Source organism: Lipomyces chichibuensis (genome assembly GCF_038497645.1).
Source record: "Lipomyces chichibuensis strain CBS 12929 unplaced genomic scaffold V1513scaffold_39, whole genome shotgun sequence".
Taxonomy (NCBI): Eukaryota; Fungi; Ascomycota; class Lipomycetes; order Lipomycetales; family Lipomycetaceae; genus Lipomyces; species Lipomyces chichibuensis.
Window position 1 is genome coordinate 1 of NW_027117491.1, and position 22,272 is coordinate 22,272.

The 22,272-nt window shown below is 46.8% G+C and overlaps 7 protein-coding genes across 7 annotated transcripts; 4 read left to right on the forward strand and 3 right to left on the reverse strand.

The window, feature by feature from the left end:
• Positions 1-587: 587 nt before the first annotated feature.
• V1513DRAFT_460276 (MRC1-like domain-containing protein) lies at positions 588-4,326 on the forward strand (the record flags this gene model as incomplete). Its single annotated transcript, XM_066899822.1, has 6 exons — positions 588-602; positions 1,008-2,021; positions 2,074-2,128; positions 2,181-3,439; positions 3,494-3,960; positions 4,011-4,326. The coding sequence occupies 6 exons, from the start codon at positions 588-590 to the stop codon at positions 4,324-4,326; spliced, it is 3,126 nt and encodes a 1,041-aa protein (XP_066751541.1).
• A 22-nt stretch (positions 4,327-4,348) lies between these two features.
• On the reverse strand, positions 4,349-6,334 carry V1513DRAFT_209130 (uncharacterized protein). The gene has a single exon (XM_066894356.1). The coding sequence runs from the start codon at positions 6,195-6,197 to the stop codon at positions 4,443-4,445; it is 1,755 nt and encodes a 584-aa protein (XP_066751542.1). The 5' UTR covers positions 6,198-6,334; the 3' UTR covers positions 4,349-4,442.
• Positions 6,335-7,209: 875 nt separating this feature from the next.
• Positions 7,210-8,639, forward strand: V1513DRAFT_451164 (phosphotyrosine protein phosphatase I superfamily). The gene is made up of 6 exons (XM_066898925.1): positions 7,210-7,627; positions 7,688-7,708; positions 7,774-7,939; positions 8,001-8,042; positions 8,096-8,153; positions 8,206-8,639. Exons 1-6 carry the CDS (start codon positions 7,560-7,562, stop codon positions 8,358-8,360), a joined length of 510 nt encoding a protein of 169 aa, XP_066751543.1. The 5' UTR covers positions 7,210-7,559; the 3' UTR covers positions 8,361-8,639.
• A 202-nt stretch (positions 8,640-8,841) lies between these two features.
• On the forward strand, positions 8,842-12,443 carry V1513DRAFT_419332 (chitin synthase-domain-containing protein). The gene is made up of 3 exons (XM_066895905.1): positions 8,842-9,046; positions 9,099-11,632; positions 11,686-12,443. Exons 1-3 carry the CDS (start codon positions 9,025-9,027, stop codon positions 12,220-12,222), a joined length of 3,093 nt encoding a protein of 1,030 aa, XP_066751544.1. The 5' UTR covers positions 8,842-9,024; the 3' UTR covers positions 12,223-12,443.
• On the reverse strand, positions 12,295-13,773 carry V1513DRAFT_419335 (mitochondrial 54S ribosomal protein uL22m). Its single transcript, XM_066895906.1, has 2 exons — positions 13,538-13,773; positions 12,295-13,455 (listed from the first exon to the last, which is right to left on the reverse strand). Exons 1-2 carry the CDS (start codon positions 13,641-13,643, stop codon positions 12,404-12,406), a joined length of 1,158 nt encoding a protein of 385 aa, XP_066751545.1. The 5' UTR covers positions 13,644-13,773; the 3' UTR covers positions 12,295-12,403.
• Positions 13,774-15,556: 1,783 nt separating this feature from the next.
• Positions 15,557-19,445, forward strand: V1513DRAFT_466294 (uncharacterized protein). The gene is made up of 2 exons (XM_066900071.1): positions 15,557-17,527; positions 17,583-19,445. Exons 1-2 carry the CDS (start codon positions 15,649-15,651, stop codon positions 18,983-18,985), a joined length of 3,282 nt encoding a protein of 1,093 aa, XP_066751546.1. The 5' UTR covers positions 15,557-15,648; the 3' UTR covers positions 18,986-19,445.
• V1513DRAFT_451174 (uncharacterized protein) lies at positions 19,412-22,139 on the reverse strand. The gene is made up of 5 exons (XM_066898926.1): positions 21,694-22,139; positions 21,596-21,625; positions 20,105-20,275; positions 19,996-20,051; positions 19,412-19,944 (listed from the first exon to the last, which is right to left on the reverse strand). Exons 1-5 carry the CDS (start codon positions 21,919-21,921, stop codon positions 19,671-19,673), a joined length of 759 nt encoding a protein of 252 aa, XP_066751547.1. The 5' UTR covers positions 21,922-22,139; the 3' UTR covers positions 19,412-19,670.
• Positions 22,140-22,272: the final 133 nt, after the last annotated feature.

The window sequence follows — 22,272 nt, forward strand, 5'->3', positions numbered from 1 at the left end:
CGTTGCTGGCAGTGGTTCAAGGAAGCTGCTTGCAACTGTTATTCGGTGGTCTAGGGTTATCCCACTTGCGGGACTAACCTGGATGCACCATAGTTCTATCAGGTCCGAAGCAAAACACACATCTCATATTTCCCTCTGATTACTTTTAACTATTACAACTCGCAAGACCGCTCCACAGATCATTGTTAACATTATGAGAACAGTCACGTATGTGTGATAGTCGCATATTTTACTGTGCCTGGCTACTCAAGATATTAGCCTTAAATGAAGGTACAGTACCCCTCCGGTGCGGCGCATTTACCTTATACCCGTGCTTTGAGAACACAAGCCCCTTAGTCTTACATTTACAACAAGCTGGGAAAATTAGCGCAGCGAAAAACTCAACAAAACAGCAATTTACTTATCATTTGGTTTTGGCCTGTTCTATGCGTATGCGTTTGGCTATCTCGCACACTCACATACTATCTGTAATTTACGAACTCTCATCATACACCGAAAGTACTATCATACTATCGCAAGAGCAATCGGATTGGCCTGGCTCTCTGCACACAAAAGCGCGGCACTAGCCAAGGGAGTTGCTCGCGTTCATGGCTATCCACCAAGTCCGACTGCCACCGTCCCAACATAATCAGTCAGAGTAAACTGCTTATTCCGGCTTTTCGAAGCCAATGTGGCAAATTAGAGTAATATGAGCGTATTTATTTATATGTTCACCATCAAACACAAGATTTACAAAATTATGCAAATAGACACTTGATTGTGCGGCTCGTCAGCAGCCCTAATCCTGCCAGACGCGCTAACCCAACGCGTTGCGTCATTGGATTACCAAATTGTCGCGTCGACGCGTTGACGTCCCACTGGCCTCCGTAGTAGCAGCGCGAATATGCGGCCATCTTTCTTGATCTACTACTGACAATCGAGACCCTTCCGGCTCTACTCACTGCAGGCTCAAGACTAATGGTACCGCCTGGCCGCTGTTGTCCAATATATTAATGTCTGACGCCGAGACGACGTCAACTTCAACAGCGCGTCCCGCTCTGAACACCTTGCTTTTTCCTGAATCTGACGCTGGATCAAGTGTTGCGTCATCACCAACGAAGACACCTTCGCGACAACGATCGCTAGATCCTGATGATAACGAAGAAATGCTTACTCCCCGTTCACGGGTCAGACGGTTACTCAGCGCCGTTGCTGTCGGGAGTGAAAATGATGGCAGTGGGGATGATGGGGAAGACGCTGGCCGTGCTAGTGATACGTCGAGTACCGATCACGAAGTTGCAGTGCCGAGGAAGAAAGGTGGGTTGGCTGCACTGCTAAAGAAACGGGGTTCCACTACAGAAAGTTCAGATTCTGCAAACAAAAATACTGCAGCTTCCTATGAATCTGTCCGGCGAAAGATGCTGATGCAGCTCGCGAAGGGCAAGACGCCGGCTACGACATCACCAAAGAATAGCTCGTCGGCTATCGAAGATGCGAGAGGAAGTGCCCGTGATACCCAGGATGATGACTCGGACAAAGAAAATCGCGGACCACGATCTACGACGCGTCCACGGAAGTCTACGGCCATCGGTCCATTTCAGCTTGACTCGATGTTCTCCGACGACAAAGACAATGACAGTGACAACGACGTAGCTGGTGTTTCTGTTACTCCCACTAGGAAAGGTGTGCCATCATTTGGCAAGGACCTCTCTGAACCGGAAATGTCCGATAGCGATAACGACAACCACAACACGCCTGAGCTTGCAAGAACTGGAAAAGACAGCTTTGATGAGATTTCCAGTGACGACGGTGACTTCGACGACAACGATGGTGTTGACAACTTAAGAGACTTGCTTCACGACAAGACATTCACGAATAACATTCGCAGGAAGCGAGAAGAGCGGTTCGCTGTCGAAGCTAAGAAGCGCGCTGCGGAGGAAATGCGCAAGGCGCAGGAAAAGGAGAGGATTCGGCTTGAGCAGGAATTGGAGCGGGAGCAGGTACTTGAAGCGCAATTGGCAAAGAAAAGAACGCATAGAAAGGTCAGTATTTGGTACTTCGACTTGTTTAAAGGATACGCTAAGTTATGAACAGGCGAGCAAGAAGGCTCTAGAGGAGATGAACAAAGAAACAGCACGAATACAGCGGAGTAAGTACTATTCGTACGTTCTCACTTAAACTAGGATGATTAACCAATTTAGACCGACAACTGGCATTACAGCCCGTTACAGTCAACAAAATATCCAAAGAGTCCCTCTTCGCTAAATTCAACTTCAATCCATCAGCCTTCGTTGCCACCGCCGTCCCAAACTCAAGTTCCTCACAAGCCGCAGGCTCTGATACAGCTAGCACGCCACCCAGTTCCCCATTGCAGGACTCGAATGATGAGAACGCGAACGAATCCAGCACTGCCACTCATCTCGACGCACAAAAAAAATTCCTGCAACTGCAAAACTTGCCAGCAACGACAGATCTTGACAGTGACTCAGACCTCGACTCAGTTGACTCCGAGCGCAAAGTCATCGCCAATTCGGCTTCGGTCCAGGACCTCATCAAATCTGCGCAAGAAAAGAAGAAAGCTGCGGATGACCGGGAAAAAGGGAAATCAGACGAGAATCTGAAGAAATTGCATCCGAATTCGACAACTCCCCTTGAACACGACCTAACAGTCCTCCGGGCTCAGTTACCTAAGGACACGCTGTATATGATCAAGGCTGCGAAAGCGAAGTCTGCAGGGCTGGTGGAGAAGGCGATTGTCCATCTGTCAGATAACGACTCTGACTCGGATCTCGAGATTTTACCGCCTGGACAGGCTAGTGCTAAGAAGCGTTTTAGGAAGAAAATCACGCTCGAAAATCTGAAGGTTTCCGCTAGAAAGGAGATGCCGCTGTGGAGACGAGTCACGGCATACAAATCGCCGTCCAAAAAATTGCACAAGAGAGGTTATATGACTGATCGTGAGCTGGACGAAATGTGGCAGGCAAGAATACGTGAACAGGCAAGAAAAGAAACGGAGGAGAAGCAGGCAGAGATTCTTGCAAAAGGGGGTAAAATCCTATCTGCAGAAGAGAAGAAGAAAGAAGAAGAGATTATTGAGGACCTATTGGAGCGGGAGAGAAGAAATGCTGAAGAGACTCGCAAGAGGGAAAAGCGTGAACGAAGACGGAATGGCGAAGTAGAGGACGAGGAGAATTTTGTTGATGAGGAGGATGACGACGATGAAGACGACGACGAAGACGAGTATGAAGAGGAAGATATGGCCGAATTGCTCTCCGATGAAGCGGAAGAGGCCGTCGACGACGACGCCGATGAGAGTGAGGAAGCTGGCGACGACCACGAAGATATGCGTGATGAGACTGTCGAGGATGAGCCTGGCCTTACCCAGTTTTTCCAACAAACCCAGAACGATGGTGACAACCTGGATAATGTCCACGACAACGACGAGCTATTGCAGGTGAAGGTATGTCGCTAGAGTTACTGACATAATGGGCTTCAGTACGCTAATCTTTGTCAGACTCCTCCGTTACTACAGCTGCCACCTCGAAATCCCGATTCATCGCCAATGTTCCCTTCCTCCTCTGATATCAACATATGCGGATCTAGGGACCAGAGTGATGCGTATGATGATGACTTGTCACCGAACCTGACAAAATCCAGAGGTCACTATTCCAGTCCAGAGCTCAATCGGCCTCTGGCTGGCGCCGACGCCGAATTATCTAAGGCAGTGACGTCATTTTCCAAAAGGTTAAAAGCACAGGGCAAACAAGACAAGCTCGTCAGGCGACTAAAGAAATCGGGCATAATGAAAGAAATGTTCGACGAGCATGCCGAGGAGTCAGATGACGAGTGGAAAGGTGTTGGTGGTGCTAGTGATCCAGACAGTGAATCAGACAACGATGAATATGATTCGGAATTGGACGCTATGGTGAATGATAATGTGGACGAGAACGCAGATAGGGCTCGCGTAGCTGCGTTGTTCGCGTGAGTGCATTAGGACGATTCTGTCCGACATTTCATTAACAACTGCGTAGGGCCGACGAGCTTGATCGAGACGAGATACTTGTCAATGAGATGATCAAAGGTGTCCATGGTGGCTTCCGAAAACGTCACAAAGGCGGATTATACGACTTGTCAGATTCCGACGACGAAGCCGCATATGCGGAAAGAAGAAGACAGAGGCGCGAGGCAAAACGTCGTAAGCATTTGCTCAAAGATGAGAAAATGTCGTCGTTGGCTGAAAATCCTAAAGCCCGAGCGTTTTTCAAGACAATTGAGGAAGATGAACGGAGGCTTGCTGAGCCTCAATATGTCGATATTGATGATTTGGAGGCACTGTTGAACGCGTAGTATCATTATCGGGGCTACACCGAGTTTATGGCTACCTGCATTGTCGTGTACTATAGATTTATAATTTTATTTATAAGTCCAATGATGTAGCAAATCGTGTATTTCCGTCCATAACCCTATTCCTCGATTTGCCAATTAATGCAAACCAGTTGGACCCCCTTATCGCTATAGCTATCGTACCCTGCTTTGAAAAACGCATCCATATCCTGATCGGTCAATTGGACCCTCCAGACAGGCTTGTAAAGCCGCAATATCGTGCCTCTGCTTAATCGCATATCGCTCAACATCAGGGTCGTCAGGGACACATCGTTCGGCCCACCGTTGGTTGCCACCAATGACGAGACATTCGTGGCATCAAATAGGAATGCCCAGGCCTTCTCTCCATCTCCGGGACTCTGTATGCCAAAATCATCATCACTCGAAAACTCCTGCCGTCTCTCGCACCTCTGCAAATGCACAAGCGTAAACCCCGCATAGTTCTTGCTGCCGTAGCTATACCCTTTATTATTCAGTAAGACTCTCCAAAACTCATATGTCCTTAAGCTTCGTTTCATTTTGATCCTGGCCGATTTGAGTGCATCCATATTATCGTCCCGATGCTTTGAAATACCCACAGAAGGACTACCGGTCCCTGCCAACGAATTCAATTGCACGTCACTGTGCACTTTGAGCACCCACGACGCGACTAACCCGGCAATTCCAGTCGTATATTTAGACTGACTATTATTTTTCTGGACTGCCTTACTGGCTGTAGGAGTCTGAGAATATCCTGACTTCGACGTGGAAAATGGAGGAGTAGATGACATGTCATCATGTGCGTTCTGCTGAATTCGCCTAGCAATTTGGGACCCGGTGACCAGTGATTTTGTCTTTCCAGACGATGAGGGCGTGAGAGGTAGAAACCGTGGCCAAACAGGCTTTGGTGTCTTGAATGGCGTCTCGGTGCGCATAAAATCCTCTAATTCTTCGTCTGTCACTTCTGCTTCGCCCCCCACAATTGAATGTGGAACAGAAGATGATATGAGATCAAGGTCGATCACTCCTGCTCGGCTGTACCTAATAACTGCTGGAGGTTCTCGCAACTGCGTGTCGAGGACTTGGGACGTGTCTTCGATAGGATCGCAACCTGCTGCGGGTAGAGTCGGTATTTGTGTTTCTATATCATCAATTATCCGGACTTTTGAAGGACGAGTCGACAAAGTATCCTCTTGTGATGATATAATCTCAATAGCGTCTGAATCTTCCTCTGACTTTAGGTTCATTGTGCGACGATTAGATCGCCATTTTGGAGCAGCACTGCTTTGCTTGGTACTTGGACGAAGCACATGGACTTGAGAGCCCTCAGACTCATTATCACTTTCCCCCTTGCGCTTAATGCCTAGACTTAGCTCACTTTCTTCCTCGATATCGTCACTATGTATCATTAATTCACATGTGTCCTCCACAGTCTTGAATGCTAGCGTGCGCGAACTTGCTGGTGTGTTCTGATAACTATTTAACTCGCGTCGAGATAAGGACTGTGGTGGCAACCTGGGCAGTCCTGACGAGTCCATTACATCTCTACTACTCGCATGGTGAGAAGACGTCGTATGTAGCTGTCCTTGTGGAAACGCCGGAAACTTCTGCCCACGCCTCTCAACAGCACACTCCATCTGACCGGTGATCACACTTTCCACAGGAACAGGTGGAGCTGCAATCGTCCATCGACGCGGGGTTTCTGACGTCAGCCACGTCACATGCTCCACCTCATCCTCATTACGACGGTCGTCGTCCGAAATATTTTCAGAGATATCGTCACTGCCGGGAAAGAGAGACGCCGAGCTCGATCGCTCTCTCGTGCCGAAACGAGGAAATGCTGGTGTTGAAGGCATTTCCGGCACCTTGTATTTAAATCATCATGTCGATTGCACTCCAATTCACTGGTGGTTTTAGACTCTAGACTGTTGTAGCTTTATCGACATACCTCACGTAATCGTCAGAAATTCACGACGCGTTCTTGCCGGTCGCGTACACATACCCGTCGCCGCCAACCTTATTTTGGAATGATACTATTTCCCCCCCTTTCCCCCCACACCCGCTTTGCAAGATGATCCCTGAACTTATAACATGATAGACTTAGAGTTACCGTATGCCGCGTGGGAGGCCAATGCAGTTGATTATTCTGACGGCCGTTGTCTACTCGGTGGTGCTGATTCTGAATTATTACGGAACGATTTGACAGATATCTCAATATATAACTAGCCATCGAGAAATCGTTCTGCTGGTTCATGCTAATTCAATGCACAAGCGGGCATACATATCTGCACTTCTTGCAAATTTCCATTAAGTGGCGCACTAGTTGTTAATATATCTGTATTTTAAATTACGTGTCGGGACTTAAATGCTAGAAGAATGTGCAATCGGATGCGATATATAAAATCCCTTAGAATCAGACGGTCTTTGTCATATGCCATTCTGCAAATTGACGTAAATCAGTACATCAGGTGAAATTTGGATCATAAAGTGGGGGTTGGTTCTGTACATTTACGTAGCTTAAAATTATGCCTAAAGTTAAGCTACTCCGCATTTTGACAAGAATGTCAAAGGATAAAGAGATATCTTTGGATAGGATCTACGGCGACCACGTAAGACTGTATATTTCCTTAATTTATTCACCCCTCAAGTACTGAGGCTATATCAATGAACGAAGGGAACCAGAGATGTTATCTATACATAGTACAAATCCTAATTTAGCGGAATATTCCTTGAAATTTATTTGTCGTATAATAGTTAACTTATATATATATATATATACCCTGATCCGTAAACCCGGAACTCGCAGAGTGGGGGGTCCGATGGGACCCCCGAAACTAATGACCAGGTCAGCTCAATCTGAGCCTTGGGTCAGATTTCGATGTGTCGGGCGGCAACGTCGGATCCTGGGCCCGACCACTCGAATCCGCACAATCAATTACACATATCAATCCTTGAACCCACCCAACCCATCGGACTTCACTCAAGCAAGTGGACCCCCATAAAATATAGCGACAGACCATTCTGCAATCCACAGCAAGAAGTCACGCGCCAGACCTGTTTCAAATAAAGCCGCCGTACGATCTCTTTTTAAGAGGACGAGATTACGCGTCGTGTGCATGTGCGCAGAGCAGTGTCAGCAACACCTTCGACTCAAGAATATTGAATCAACATCTTGTAATCAACAGCTTCGAAAGAATTGATCGCAGCACACATAGAATATGACGCGGGAGCCTTCAAATTCGGGTGATAGCAAGATCTCCGTCGCTTTCTGTTGCTTGGGGAACATGTGAGTGTATATTGTCAGCAGTGGCAGTCAGGTGGCCAGGAAACTAATTGTTGCCCATAGTTGTCGGTCGCCTATGGCTGAGTACGCATTAGTTTGATATTTACTTTTTAGCGTTCTTGAACTTAATTACCAACCGATGCTTACAGGGCCGTGTTGCGACATACCACGAGCGAGATGGAGCTTTCACACTTGATCAACGAAATTGATTCTTTTGGCACGAGCGGATTTCATGCTGGAGATGGACCCGACAGGCGGACCGTGCAGACGTGTCGTGCAAATGGTGTCCCAGTGAACCATGTGTCACGCCAAGTGGTATGTTAATTGCTGGATTCTCAATGTAGGCCTACAAGAATAACGCGGTGTTGCACTTTAGCGGCCATCTGATTTTGAGAGGTTCGATTATATCTTTGCTATGGTGAGTTTGTATCAGTCGATTATGACTTTTGTTATTTGACTTACATTGTGCAGGATAGGGAAAACCTAGAAGACCTGAAATACATGCAGCCACGAGGGAGTAAATCGAAGAGTAAGATTGCGTGCTTCGTGGTAAACTTGTTGACTACTAACGACATCTACAGTAATGCTTTTCGGTTCATATTGCGAGGATGCTAAGATGGACAAGGTTATCAGCGACCCGTACTATGGTGGTCCTGATGGTTTTCAGTGCAGTTTCCGGCAACTAGATCACTTTTCTCGAACGTTCTTAAAGAAACTTGCTGCCGGAACAGCGTAATGAGGTCGCGATGCTGACGTATGTCAATTCATTTGTTGCAATTAGATTACAGGGATATATCGGAGTTGATATTTACATGTATGCTCTGCCTCTATCGCTTGTACATTCGCGATTTATTAGGCAGTAAATGGTGTCCACGGAGAATGGATATGCATTTCTTTTTTTCTGGTATTGGCGTTATATAGTTACTTTTAACCAAGTGCGCATGCGTGTACGGTACCCTCACTTGATTGTCATTATCGATTATCTCAGATCTCAATAAATTTCTTTACACCATCATTGTACTTCCTGGTGCGCAATAACGTCAATGAGATAAAAATAAAAGCCACGCGAGTGTGGCGGTGATGTGTTGGCTTGAAAGCTGTACGGCTGACGAAAAATTAACTTTCCTTAGGCGCGGCGCGAAACGAGACGTGACCCTGAATTTTTAGTACAAAGGCCTTGAATAGCCAGCAAAGCCACACGCGTGCGACAGCCCCCAGGGGTCGCTAGCCGCTCCGCCTCCTTCGCATACGCTTTCGTTTCAATTGTATAAGTAGACTTCCGGTTCTTATACATCGCTTGTAGCTACTACAAATATCATCCTTACTATCTAATTAAGTCTAATTCATTATCCTAATTCTGCAAAATCGCAGAAATTTTTACTTGATTAAAGAGGATCCTCATGTCGAACCAACAGCCGCACGGTAAGTGTCTCGGTTGTCGAGGTTCAAGTTCTCGCTAAACTAATCGTTATAGACGATGAAAGGCTATATGGTGCCTCGAATGCCTTCCCGACTCATATGCCATCTATTCCACAGCAATACCAAACTGGTATGAATCAGAATGTCCTCTATGACGCTCCAATGAGCGACGAGTCAGATGAGGACGACGCCAGCACACCCATTCATTCAGATTCTCACGGCGACGTCACCTCACCATACACTTCTCCACAACCTCGTGTCACTTCGCCCGGATATCCAGCGTATCTGAATCAGCCGGCTACTCAGACATATCAACCAGCTTACGATCACTATGTAAATACTACTCATCGAACTATTAGCCCCTTGCCAGCAATGCCGCAGTCAGTCTTCGCAGTCCCCAATGGCAAAGATGCGTCGGACATCTACGAAGGACAAGAGGATACTTACCCCCTTACATCCTTTCCTCAGCGACCCGGAATGGTGGAGGTTCAGCATCTAGATCATCAGCAGTTCGGCCAATACAACATGTCGCCGTTTCCACATGACTCGCATGATGCTACATATTACAACAGCAATTTCCATGGTGGCACATATGATCTCAACACGTACGATGACGCAGAAGATGAAGACGATTATACGGACGACGAGGATTTGCAAGGCTATCCCGACGATCAAGGGTATTATCAGCAGGAACAATATCCTGAAAACATATTGGCAGATGGATATGCTCCTACAAACACGATCGGCCCCTATCAAAGTTACCCGAGAGAAGATGTTGGCGAAGACGAGTTTGAAGAGGGCGAGCGTCCTTTTCTCCCTGCCGAAGGACAACAACCGCGACGTCATCTCACCACCAAACGTGTTCGGCTCTTCCGAGGTAACTTGGTCCTCGACTGCCCTGTTTCGAGTGAGCTTCTGAAGAGGAGCGCGAATACCGCAGACCGCGAGTTTACCCACATGAGGTATTCGGCGGCAACTACAACTCCAACAAATTTTTCGAAAATGAATTTCACGCTGCGGCAGCGCTTGTATACACCTTCGCGCCAAACCGAGCTGTTTATTGTTGTGACGATGTACAATGAGGACGACATCCTACTGGCAAGAACTCTCAAAGGCGTGTTCGAAAATATCTACTACTTTTGCAAGCTTAAGAAGGGAAGACCAGGCGCTGAGGTTTGGGGGCCAGAGGGTTGGAAGAAGATCGTCGTCTGCGTTGTCGCCGACGGCCGTGAAAAGTGCAATCCTCGCGCTCGAGCAGTCATGTCTGCCTTGGGCTGCTACCAGGATGGCGTCGCTGTAAATGCAGTCGATGACAAGCCTGTCACAGCGCACCTATACGAATACACCACACAGATTGGAATCTCTCGAACCAACCCAACCGTCTCGTTCGCTGCCAGCGATAGCTCCAAAAGCCAGATGTTCCCTGTCCAATTACTGTTCTGTATCAAGGAGAAGAATGCAAAAAAGATCAATTCTCACAGGTGGTTCTTTGACGCGTTTGGGCCGATTATGGAGCCAACAGTTTGCGTTTTGCTCGACGCAGGTACAAAGCCTGGGAGCGACTCTTTGTATCACCTTTGGCTTGAGTTTTATAGAAATCAGCATGTTGGCGGCGCTTGTGGTGAAATTCGAGCAGATCTTGGAAAGGCGGGCAAGAACCTAATTAATCCGCTTGTTGCTGCTCAGAACTTTGAGTACAAGATGTCCAACATTCTCGACAAGCCTCTGGAGTCCGCATTTGGATTTATCTCGGTACTTCCCGGAGCATTTTCGGCCTATCGTTATATTGCATTGCAGAACGATGTGAACGGTCAAGGTCCGCTGGAGAAGTACTTTAAAGGCGAAACATTGCAAACTCATGCTGGCATTTTTACGGCGAATATGTACCTTGCTGAAGATCGAATTCTCTGCTTTGAACTTGTTGCAAAGAGAGGTGCCTCGTGGGTACTGCGCTACGTCAAATCTGCTCATGCGGAAACCGATGTCCCGGACAGACTTCCTGAATTGGTTTTACAGCGAAGGCGGTGGCTTAATGGATCTTTCTTTGCGGCATTGTACTCGATTACGCATGTCTTTAGTATCTGGCGCTCACGTCATTCTGTGTTGCGAAAGCTAATGTTGCATATTGAGTTCTTCTACCAGACATTCTCAATGCTATTTTCTTGGTTTGGAATCGGCAACTTCTTCCTCGTCTTCCGGCTGTTAACTTCCAGTCTCGGTGCTGATGACATGCACTTCAGCCCTGGAAAGTATCTTGGCGTTGTGTTCGAGTGGTTATATATGGGGTGTCTTGTGACATGTTTCGTTTTATCTTTTGGTAATAAACCGAAAGGTACAAAGACCGCGTACTATATTATGGTGATCTTCTTCGCAGTTTTGATGGTCTATCTGGGGTTTGCGGTCGTCTTTATATCTGTGAAAGCCGTACAAGCCGTGGTAAACGACACGGCGAGGCAAGGGGGATTTAGTGTCAAGGATTTCTTCACCAACTCTGTCCTTCGAGCAATTGTTGTCTCGCTGGGATCTACCTACGTGTTATATTTCGTGGCGTCCTTTATGTTTTTCGAGTTTGGTCATATGTTCCATAGCGTAAGCTTCAATTTTCTTTCACCGTCTAGTTCACGCTTGCTAATGAGGCTTAGTTTATCCAGTACTTGCTTCTAAGTCCTTCGTACATTAACGTCCTGAATGTGTACGCGTTCTGCAATATTCACGATATCTCATGGGGTACGAAAGGCGACACTGGCAACAAGACCGACCTCGGTGTTGCGAAGACCACTGACACGGGCCAAATCAAACTTGCACTGCCAACGAAGACAAGCGAGATAGATAGCGCGTATTTAGCCAACCTTGATGTCATCAAAGAAAAGCCAGAGCAAAAGCCAGAGACGCCAACTCCCGAGGAAAAGGAGAAGGATTACTATGCGCTTGTTCGTTCCGTCGTTGTTTTAGTTTGGATGTTGAGTAATTTCGTTATTGTGGCTGTTGTACTACAGACAGCTGGAATAGCTACTTTGGGTGGTGGCACGTCAAGCAATAACAACACGTCGGACGGCATCAGCGTTACGCAAAGCTACATCGCGGACACGTATTTGAAAGTTGTTCTTTGGTCTGTAGCAGCAATGGCAGCAATCCGATTTGTGGGAGCGACGTGGTACCTGATCACCAGATTTTTTTAGATGTATATGTTATTGATTTCAACGACTCTTTGGTATTTAGTTTGTTTACTCTGACTCCTTTGACGCTTATGACTCTTGTACTTTGTAGTGACATAAAAGTGATGATTGTATAAGCTTCCAATCCATTTATGTACAAAATTAAGTGGCTATCGATACATACGCTTTATACAAATAACCGCCTTTACCATGTATAATGAGCTCCAGTCTTATCATAAATAGGCTTGTTTGCGACTGGAATCCATGGCTTTTTGTTGATCATTTTTTCCTCCTTCTTTTTCGCGATTCTCGTCTTCGTAACTGGTGTTTTCAAGATAACCTGAACGTGGTGCTCCTTTCGCTTCATAATACCCATTCGACCCCTTCCCTTGATGTCGCGCAAGAACGGCTGGACAGCTTTCGGTTTGGGCTCCTTTCCGGACCAAATCTGATCGATAAATAGTCCCATTTCCGGAATTCCCATCGCTTTGGCCTCCTCAATGCCTCGGTATAATAATTTCTCCATGTCCCTTGCGATAGCCTTGGTATTGAAATGGCAGTGCGCGATCGCTTGGTGGATGTTCATTCGTCGCAGAGATCGAAGGAATGGTGTGACCTTCTTAATACTTCCTTTTTGAGTGTTGGACTTTAGCCACACACTTGGCTCAATCAATTCCTTTTCTTTCGCGGACAACTTCAGTTTGTACTTCTTGCCTTTAATGAGCAAGTCTTCAACACCTGTTGTCTGTTTGAGATAAACCGCCTTTCGTAACGGTCCCAAGTAATGATCCAGTGCTGTTTTTGGTTGGGGTCTGATTCTAGCCATAAGTTCTGCATCATCCTCTGGCTTGGTGATAGCCTTCTGTGCCGCTCCATCAACTTGCTCCGCCAGCTTCTCGGTCTCAGTGTCGGCGCCATAACGGTCCAATGCCTCATTTAGTCTGTCCCGTTCCCTCTCTTCGTCAGTCTTCGTCATCTCGGCATGTCGGCGTCGATATTCGACGCTCTTATCCAAGTTCTCAAACAATTCAGGTCGGCTCTCAGACTTTGGCGCCAGCGAATCGAAAAGTGAACCTTCGCTTTCTTCAACATCATCGGCTTCCGACTTTTTCTTTTCAGACCTTTTGCGATTGTCATTGTCGTTGTTCTTATTCCCGGATTCCCCGCGGCCGCGACCGCGACCGCCCCAGAAATTGGCAAGATTGGGTCCCGTTGAGAATATATTGCGCACCGTTACCTGCGATGGTTTGGCAACAACTGTTCACAAATTGAATTAGCACCGTTTCTCAGAGTTACACGGGACATAGTATCATAGTGCAGAGTAATAGACATAATATACCTGGAACGATGGCACTAAGAGTGCTACGGCATCCCGCAGGTCCTTTCCTCCGCGTGGACAACATGAGCGGCCGCAAGGGCACTGACAAGCCACGTGTCGACGCCATTGGTCACTAATAGCGTCGATATCTATCCGCTATTTGTTAGAAAATATATTTTGAAGGTGGAGTGGCTACTATGCTCTGGATTTTTTAAGAAAAAGCGAAAGTTTCAGTCGTCGCGATTTTGTGGGAAAAACCTGACTGCAGACTTATGATGACATTATAGAAGGGTTTTGTAGAATGCTCCATTCACCCCGGAACACCTCGCGATAGCCTTGACAAGCTTACATTTTAGAGAATTAACCATGTCCAATATTCACTGTCGAGTCCGACTATAGGATGTCGCCAGGACGCCAGCATATATATCCGTCATGGTGGTTCCACGCATATGCAAATCGAACGACAATTTTATTTACTCTATATATATGCACAATCGTCAACATTTAATGCCGATTGCTGAATGATGCAGCAAAGCGTAATATTTATTGTTTATTGCCACCGAGACAGAACACGTCATTCATAATAGGAGAACAGTAATTTCTCAAAATACAAGATCAAAATGATGAGGCCGTAAGTAATAATGATATATATCGAGACGTAACTAGTTAAAGAAGTGTGCACCGGTTAAATGCAGGCATAGCCGCTCCAGTTTATACGCGCTAAGTAAACTCTATCCCCTCATGGATCTACTGAGCTAGCAACACGTCGTGATTATATATCAGGGATAGGGATTTGGACACAACCGGCAACAACTAAGATATTATTTGGAGACAGCGTAGTTGATGATGAACAAAGTTCGTTTGATTCTGATGGATCATGTGCCTGAGACTCTGAGTTTTCGCTTGATGCTTCGTTTGCTGAACTCAGTACAGATCAATCCCATGCAAATATGTCAAGGTTCTCAATCGAGAGTCTGACCTGTATCAAGTTCTCTAAATATATGCTCAACCGATGGTGGGTGAGGCAACTTAAATAACAGATGAACAATGGGCATGATAAATCTCAACTCTCAATCACTTGGGAAACGCTGCTGAATGTAACATACTGCGCGCTTCGAACTGACAGATAAAGAACGTCGAATGCCAACACAGGCCCTTCTGATGCTCTCGGCAATTTGCGCGGATGCTAGTATATCGGGGTCTTTCGAGATATCATCTTGTCACGTACGAAGCTAGTTCAGTGGGCCGACCAAAAATTAGATTTCATTCAGTACGCCAATTCATGTGGACTTATTCTCTAGCAATCGTACTTGGGGTGCATGCACACTCAGGCAGAGGTGGCCTGAGTGCAAATGCGTTGGGGCTGGCTGCGCAAAAATCAGGTGCCTCCTATAACCCATATCGCTCGTTATCATGCTACATACCATATCGCGCCTAGACGAACTGGCGGAGATAATGCCTACGCCGATTACTGCGTGGCTGATAAAATGTTATGCTGCATCGAGTTCGCTGCCTGAACTTTTGCTTGCTATCTGGTTCGTCCAGTCGAACGTAAAAGAAATGTTCAGGGCTAAAAGTCGGAATCACGCGCTCGTTCGTTGCGAGGCCACGAGGCGGTGCACGTGCCAGATGACTCGTCGAGCTCTTTCTTATCATGGGCACCAAAAGCCGCGTCTTATCCAATAGTTGACCTCCAAACCTTAATCAAGTGTTTCTTTGTTCGACAGGGCAAAGATATTATTATCGTGACTTCGGCCTGTAGTTTAACTATTTGTAATAATTAAGTGAGGTGGACGTACCTAGAAGTTGAGGTGCCCCAAATGCTGTTCTGAACAGGAAATTATGAAGACTCGCTAATCTTGTATATTCATTAAGGTTTTGAAAATTGATGCGCTAGTCTGATACGGCTTTTAACTGTCAATTGAGTGGAAACAAAAGTGTCAGGTCTAGACTGCGACGGGCCTGTCGACATCTGCTTGCCCTAACCTGGTGATTTTTTTGCCTTTCGGGTAATAATCGGTGATCACGGTTCCGGGGCAAGCTAAACAACAACACTCAACAAAATCATCGTCACTAGTCATCCTTTTACTCCCACCTCCTCCGTCTCTTATACTGTATTCCCACAGAACGCGATGTCCTGTCTGTCACCGGCACCGCCGCGTGGCTTGCAGGCCGTCATTCCAATAGACCCGCCGCCTTCAAAGCGCGAGAAGGTTGCTCGCTACTTGCAGCAGAAGAAAGAGCAGTTTGATCAATACCAGAAGCTGCTCAATCAGCAGCGGCAACAGCTCCTCAAGCAACGACAGAGGGAGATTCGGGACGAGCGGCGACGGTACAGTACAAGTAGCACCAATCCGGCCAAGTTCTACCGTCTGCTTTCTTCGACTTCGTTCACTTCTTTTGCCCGAGCACAGCAGACAACGCAAAGCTTTGATCCGTCAGCATCCTCGCATGGCGCCGCGTCGAGTGCTGCATCAAATGAAGACAATGAGTCGACATCTTCGTCGAAAGCGAAACTACTGAACGACAAAGATGGCGAGAAGTTGGTTATGTTTCCGTCGTACGCACGTCGACTCGAATCGGGCTTAGTCGAGGTCGACATTAGAGGTTGGGTCTTTGCACCGGGCATTCCCAACCGTAAAAATAGACTCTTCACAAGCGTCGTTCGTCAATTAGTCGGTGTTCCTGCTCCTGTAGATGGGCCGGAAAGCACTGCACAACCGCAGAGCTCGATGTACATCGCTGCTGGTAGGGGTTCTGAAGACAGCGTACTCAAAAATGCATCGGCCATTAGTGTCAGCTCTGTGCTTTCATCAGGAAGATCATCATCTTCTCCCTCCCGACGAGGCTCATCAGTCGGCTACAATAATGCCCGACTTCGGTCCGAGTCTCCTGCGTCGTCAACAGTCGCCATGAACATCCCTGGGCGGTCACCAAGTCGAGCTCTTTCACGATCAGATACTCGTAACTCTGAAATATCATACTCTCCTAGCTCGCCAGGATACAATAGCTACGCCGCATTCGGTACGACTCCAAACTCGTTCGGTCGCGGTGCTTCTCCCCGACGCGACACATACTCCTCGGCTGCACAGCAGGCTCGTCGTTTAGGCGTCATGCCAGACGATGCCTCTGGCGCTGTTATCAACAATCGTAATTTTGTCCAGCCAACTCTCGTCGGGGAGCGGCAACCTCTATTGACCGTGCAATCTAGCAAGAAAAAGGGATATCTCACCAATATGGATTCTGAGTCAGAATCGGACTATTACTCTGACAGTGATGATGACGAAGTTGTGGACAATCAGCAGACATTTGTCGTCGAACGACGCAGTTCTCCGGCGAAATCATTTACCGCAACTACACCCAAGCCTACGCTTAATGGCATCACCACAAATATTCGTCACCAGCAGTCCTTCTACGCCAACAGATTCAATGGTTCATCAGTCTCAATCGCGGGACATAACAGTGAGGTCGTTGCTGCAAATTCTGATAATGCGCCTCTTGCGTCGTCGCCAACGGCCAATAGCATGGCATCTTATTTCCCTAATTTCGGTCGTAGCGGCTCGAATCTTAACCTACATCGTGCTTTCTCCATGAGCGGTGGAACTCAGCCTACGCCAGGTCCCCTCAAGACAAGTGTTACCTCCAAGGATCAGCAGAACGTTCCCCCTCCACTTCCACCGCGCCCGAAATTGATCTCATTCGCGTCGATATATAATCCCGAAAAGTCGCTTCAAGAGCGTATCGCTCCATTCATCTCGCGGCCGATAGCGCAAGAGGCTGTTACCATCCATGTTGGCTCGACTGAGACAGAGGAGTATAGTACTTATAACGTTATTACTACCGATAGCGGTCATTTCGGCGTTCGATTGCGATTAGCTTATGAACCGGCTATTTCATGCGTTGAGTGCGGCGAGGATTTGATTACTGTTGAGGAAGTCAACATTATTGAGCAGTTTGGTGTCAGTTTGATCAGTGACATTGATGATACTATCAAACATACTGGTATTACTGGTACATGCGACTTAGATTATAGACGATTTAAGGATGTGGCTAATGTATAAATCAGGCGCCAAGAAGGGGATTTTCAAGAATGTCTTCGTCAAGGATTACGCAGAGTTAGAGATTAAGGGAGTCGGTGACTGGTACCAACGACTAAGCAAAATAGGAGTTCCGATTCATTATGTATCAAATTCGCCATGGCAGCTGTATCCTTCAATCGCGAAGTTCCTGCGCAAGGCTGGCCTGCCAACTGGATCTGTTCACTTAAAGCACTACAATGGCTTCCTGTACGGTTTATTAGAGCCAGCTGTTGAACGAAAGCGATTCAATCTAGAGTCGATTCTTGTCGACTTCCCATATCGTAAATTCATCCTTGTCGGTGACTCCGGCGAGATGGATCTCGAGGCCTACGTGAACCTAGCGTGCGAATTCCCAGACCAAGTTCTCGCGATTTACATCCGCGACGTCACCACGAGCTGCTCGGACGAAGACGATTCCTGCACAATCTCAGAGTTAAACGGATTTTTCATGAGTTCTGTTCCCAGACCGGACGAGATTGATGGTTTGTTGGCCGACAATTCCGGTTGGTGTTGTTGCACGGGAAATCAGGTTGACAGCAAGTACTACCATCGTCCGCATTCGCCTCCACCATTGATGCCCAAGCCGCAGAAGCTTCGCACCAACAAGGTTACCACTGACGCACCGGAGCCAACTAGTACAGAGTGGATCTCAACGCCCGCAGGTTCATCACCTGATACTCAGCTTATGTCTCACAAAGTTCCAAAGGTCCCCGAGAAGCCGAGTAACTTGAAGTCGCATCCCGTTGGCCCAGTAGCTGCACCAGCGCCTTCTCGACCTGGTTCGGATTTCGACCTTCTTTCGTCTTCTGCAGCATCGACTGTTTCGCCACTAGCAGCGCGGCTCGCAGCATTTTCATCTACATTCGACGAGAGCGGGGGATCTCCGGAAGGACCGAGTTATTTGTCCGCCAAATCACAGCAGAACCAAATGCTAATGAAAGACCCACCCAAGCACAACGGTAGCGGTAATTTCAACGGCAAACACTTGCTCTCTGGTTCAATATCCAACTACAATAGTATTTCCAATGCCTCCGCCGCAATTTCCTTGCCAAAGAAAGATGTGTCATTTTCCATTGATCATCAAAACAAAAAACCACCACTTCCGCCACGTCCAACCAACATCGTACACAGCACCGCCGTGGAAGGCAAAGCTCCTCGAGCGTCCGATGCCATGTCATATGCATACCGCGCGTGTATCGGCATGGGGGATCGCAGCAACCGCGACGGCTACCCACTAGACAAGAAACTCGAAATATGGAAGAAACGGGTCGCGCGTGCGAGAATGATGCTGCCGAACGGCGTTCGCTTGCGCATGTGGCGATTGGGAGAGGATGTCAGCGACGACTGCGAAGCCATCGTCCAAGAGTACTTGGATACTTTGAAAAGTTGAAGTTGAGCGCCGTGTGGATGGTCAATTGTCACGTAATCCTATTGTTTGCCTTTTTTTGTTTCTTTGTTTCTTTACTCTCATAGGTTGGTTTTTTTGTTTGCTTCTATTTCCGCCGTGCTTTTTATGCAATATGTCTTACTCGGAGTAAATTGGGTTGAAATTCATCTTTTTTGGTATTTTTCTGTGCATGTTAGATAATTTTTTGCATTGTGGTTCCTTATTTCACACTGATTACTTTTAACGCCTCGCTCTTCGTGTATACGTTTTCGGATTCGTGGGTGACGGGTTTGTGGGTGATTCGCATTTACAATTTGAATATTGCTCATTCGGTTTGTTGGTGGTAGTCTTAGGAGATGTTTCATTGCGTCAAAGCATATATATGTTTTGTACCATATAAGCTTATTATCATAATTCATTCATTACCTTAAACCGTGATAATGGCATATTTTGAAAAATCCTAGGAATCATATAATATTAAACACAAACATGACGCAACGCGTTAAATTATTATTCATGATACACGCTTAAAACAACAAAAGACAAACTCGCTCCCAAAGCGCAATATTTGATAACTATTGTTACATAATGAAACTGCAAAATCGATACAATCCGAAAAAAAAACTTAAATCCACACATCTACCATTTCCCATCCCAGCCTAAATAAGGCGTTTATTATCCACACGGTCTACATAGGGATGTCACCCATGTCGACAGGCGCCGCGGATGCAGCAGCGGCCACTGGTGCGCTCTGTGGAGCTTGGCTAGTATTTCCGCCCTGGACGAAGTAATCCGCCATCTCAGCGTCAAGCTGCTCAGTAGTCTTCTTCGGTCGCCTGGCTTGCACAGCTCGACCGCCGCGGCCTCCTCGACCCCCTCTTGCCACGACACCACCCCGGCCACGCGTAGCCTTCCCGGTTCGAGATGCCGTCGCTTTAGTGACGGGAGCATTCGGCTGGGATCTGCATGTATCTGTTAGTAGTAGACTTCGAAATCAACTTAAGTAATCATACCTAGGCTGAATTCTGTCGGCGAGGGTTTTCTTGTTAGGATCAACAACTAGCTCAACCTATTAACTTTCATTAGCAGTTGTCCACATATTTCCCAATGCGGGCAACTTACATGCATGATCTTTTTTCCCCCGTCAATGGGCGTTCCGTTAAAACGCTTCCACGCACGCGCTGCGTCCCCAGCCTTCTGGAAAACCATGGTGACAACACCGGTAGACTGTCCCTTGGCATTATAGTTAAGAATGCACCGTCGCACGGGTCCGATCTCGAGGTTAAAGTAGTCCTAATAAGATAAACAGATAAATATCATAAACGAAAGTTAGGAGGCGAAAAAAGAGGATAAGCTGGAGAAGGAGATAGACGGTGAGGAATATATCGTTAGGATGAAAATGGTTGCAACCGATCATCTGCTGCGTCAATTGCTGTATTCGCGATGTGGGGGGATTCCGTACGCGTACCAGGCACAAATGCTAATTCTGTAACTCTTACCAAAGATAAAGGAAGTCAAAACGCAAACGCAAGCAAAATCAAAACACCTTAACCCGAACGGACACATTGCACAAATATTGCCCATAGTTCTCTACACACAGTACAAATAAGAAAACAAAATGCAATGCATGAAAAACGTAGACTAATATGCAGACAGCCCATAACTTGAAACGTGAGGAATCGCTCCAGAATTTTAGGTGGTTCAATTCGTCCTGCTAGGTGACTGTAAAAACAATAAACCACTCCGACCAAGGGCCACAGTGTACTTCATCGAGCCAACCATCCCGACTCAACTTCTTGCCTTATACCATCTGGCCCAATACTTGGACCAATATTGTTTGGTGAACCAGTCCGTATTCTGTCACTGAACTTAGGCAGCTGTGGCGAATTCCTTTGAAGGGCATATTGCAGTAGAATAGATGAATCTGACACATAGCTAGAGCAAACTCGCCCGGCCCGTTATCAATGATGACAATTCACAATTCGCATCCCCTCGAACCATTTGAATCGTCAATCACCATAGATATCCTATCTACCCATCTGACAAGCAGTAGATTAAGTCTGTCATCTTTGCCCGAATACTGCTGCACTATTCATCTATGGACTTTGCAAACCCGCGCTGCCTATGATGGATAGTTTATTACCCTATCGTTCAGTCTAGGAAGAAGCTGAATCGGAATGGTAGACCCAATCGCACCAAACCAGTCAAGAAAACTGATCCGACAATTTCAGACCTACAAGTGCAATGACTCAAATAGCCTATGTAGTCAGACAGAACGTCGGTTGGATGGCTCTGGTCAGACGGTATTATCTCTGACAATAATCTATGACAGACGCCTGGGCGATCTTTCTTGCAAGCTATAATCTTTCTCCATCATAGCAGCAAGTACGCACAAACATGGAATGGAAGAAACAAAACTGAACAGCAAAACGGAAAGTCCTCGAAATTATTCTCAAGGCATGATAGTCCTGGGCGATCGCGAGGCCTGCTGACTTCCAAAGGTATGCGCTGCATATGGCTCCAACTTGTCGATTGATACTCATTTTCATCCATTCCGATAGTCCGTTCGCTCCTCATCCTGGGTCCGTCCTCAGGCGACGAGACTCAACATACCTTGATAGCGGATTCTTGAACATCAAGTGGCTGTAAGTACAATTAGCTTCCATCCAATTTTCATAGCGTCAATCCCAGAATCAATATGTCTAACGTACCAAATTAGATATGATGATTTTGTCATTATTTTCAATGTTCATAGCGGTGGATGATGCAGGGGCGGCTTTCTGCGTAGCAGCGCGCGTGGTAGTGCCCTTAGAGGTCGACTTGCGAATACCACCTCCTGCAGCACCACGAGCACCTCTCAATCCACCACGGCTTCTGCGACGGTTGGATGGATTCTGTGAAATAATCTCATCAAGAGACTTGTCAAGATTGGCGGACATAGTTGCAGTGTACTGTTAGATCGACGGAAGTGAGGTGGCGGTTTTGATCTGTATACCAAACCGGTGATATACGACAAGTTACTCTTAAATTAAATGGTGCAATCTGGAGCTAATACGATACCAGTAGATGAATTCTATATCGATTGCTTGATTAGAACTGTGATGAAGGTGCTGGGATGTTCTTGATTAAAAAGGGCAAAGGACGATCTAGTCGGAGACAAACAAGAAGAGAAAAGGTGGCAGGGTGTGGGACTCACAACCATGTGCCTCGAGGTTAGGGTAAGTGATGAATACGATCTGTGCAGAGTAAACGAGCGGCATGAGCAGAGAAACTATTACACTTTTTTCACG

Bases quoted from the DNA above. Each gene is read 5' to 3' on its own strand.
- V1513DRAFT_209130 (XM_066894356.1), bottom strand. From the start codon at position 6,197: ATGCCTTCAACACCAGCATTTCCTCGTTTCGGCACGAGAGAGCGATCG.
- V1513DRAFT_419332 (XM_066895905.1), top strand. From the start codon at position 9,025: ATGTCGAACCAACAGCCGCACG. The intron at 9,047-9,098 runs GTAAGTGTCTCG...TAATCGTTATAG, and splicing joins GTCGAACCAACAGCCGCACG to ACGATGAAAGGCTATATGGT. The intron at 11,633-11,685 runs GTAAGCTTCAAT...AATGAGGCTTAG, and splicing joins TTGGTCATATGTTCCATAGC to TTTATCCAGTACTTGCTTCT.
- V1513DRAFT_451174 (XM_066898926.1), bottom strand. From the start codon at position 21,921: ATGTCCGCCAATCTTGACAAGTCTCTTGATGAGATTATTTCACAGAAT. The intron at 21,626-21,693 runs GTACGTTAGACA...TTGTACTTACAG, and splicing joins AAATCATCATATCTAATTTG to CCACTTGATGTTCAAGAATC. The intron at 20,052-20,104 runs GTAAGTTGCCCG...GAAAGTTAATAG, and splicing joins GGGGAAAAAAGATCATGCAT to GTTGAGCTAGTTGTTGATCC.
- V1513DRAFT_419335 (XM_066895906.1), bottom strand. From the start codon at position 13,643: ATGGCGTCGACACGTGGCTTGTCAGTGCCCTTGCGGCCGCTCATGTTG. The intron at 13,456-13,537 runs GTATATTATGTC...ATTTGTGAACAG, and splicing joins TCTTAGTGCCATCGTTCCAG to TTGTTGCCAAACCATCGCAG.
- V1513DRAFT_466294 (XM_066900071.1), top strand. From the start codon at position 15,649: ATGTCCTGTCTGTCACCGGCACCGCCGCGTGGCTTGCAGGCCGTCATT. The intron at 17,528-17,582 runs GTACATGCGACT...TGTATAAATCAG, and splicing joins CAAACATACTGGTATTACTG to GCGCCAAGAAGGGGATTTTC.
- V1513DRAFT_451164 (XM_066898925.1), top strand. From the start codon at position 7,560: ATGACGCGGGAGCCTTCAAATTCGGGTGATAGCAAGATCTCCGTCGCT. The intron at 7,628-7,687 runs GTGAGTGTATAT...TGTTGCCCATAG, and splicing joins TTCTGTTGCTTGGGGAACAT to TTGTCGGTCGCCTATGGCTG. The intron at 8,043-8,095 runs GTGAGTTTGTAT...TACATTGTGCAG, and splicing joins TCGATTATATCTTTGCTATG to GATAGGGAAAACCTAGAAGA.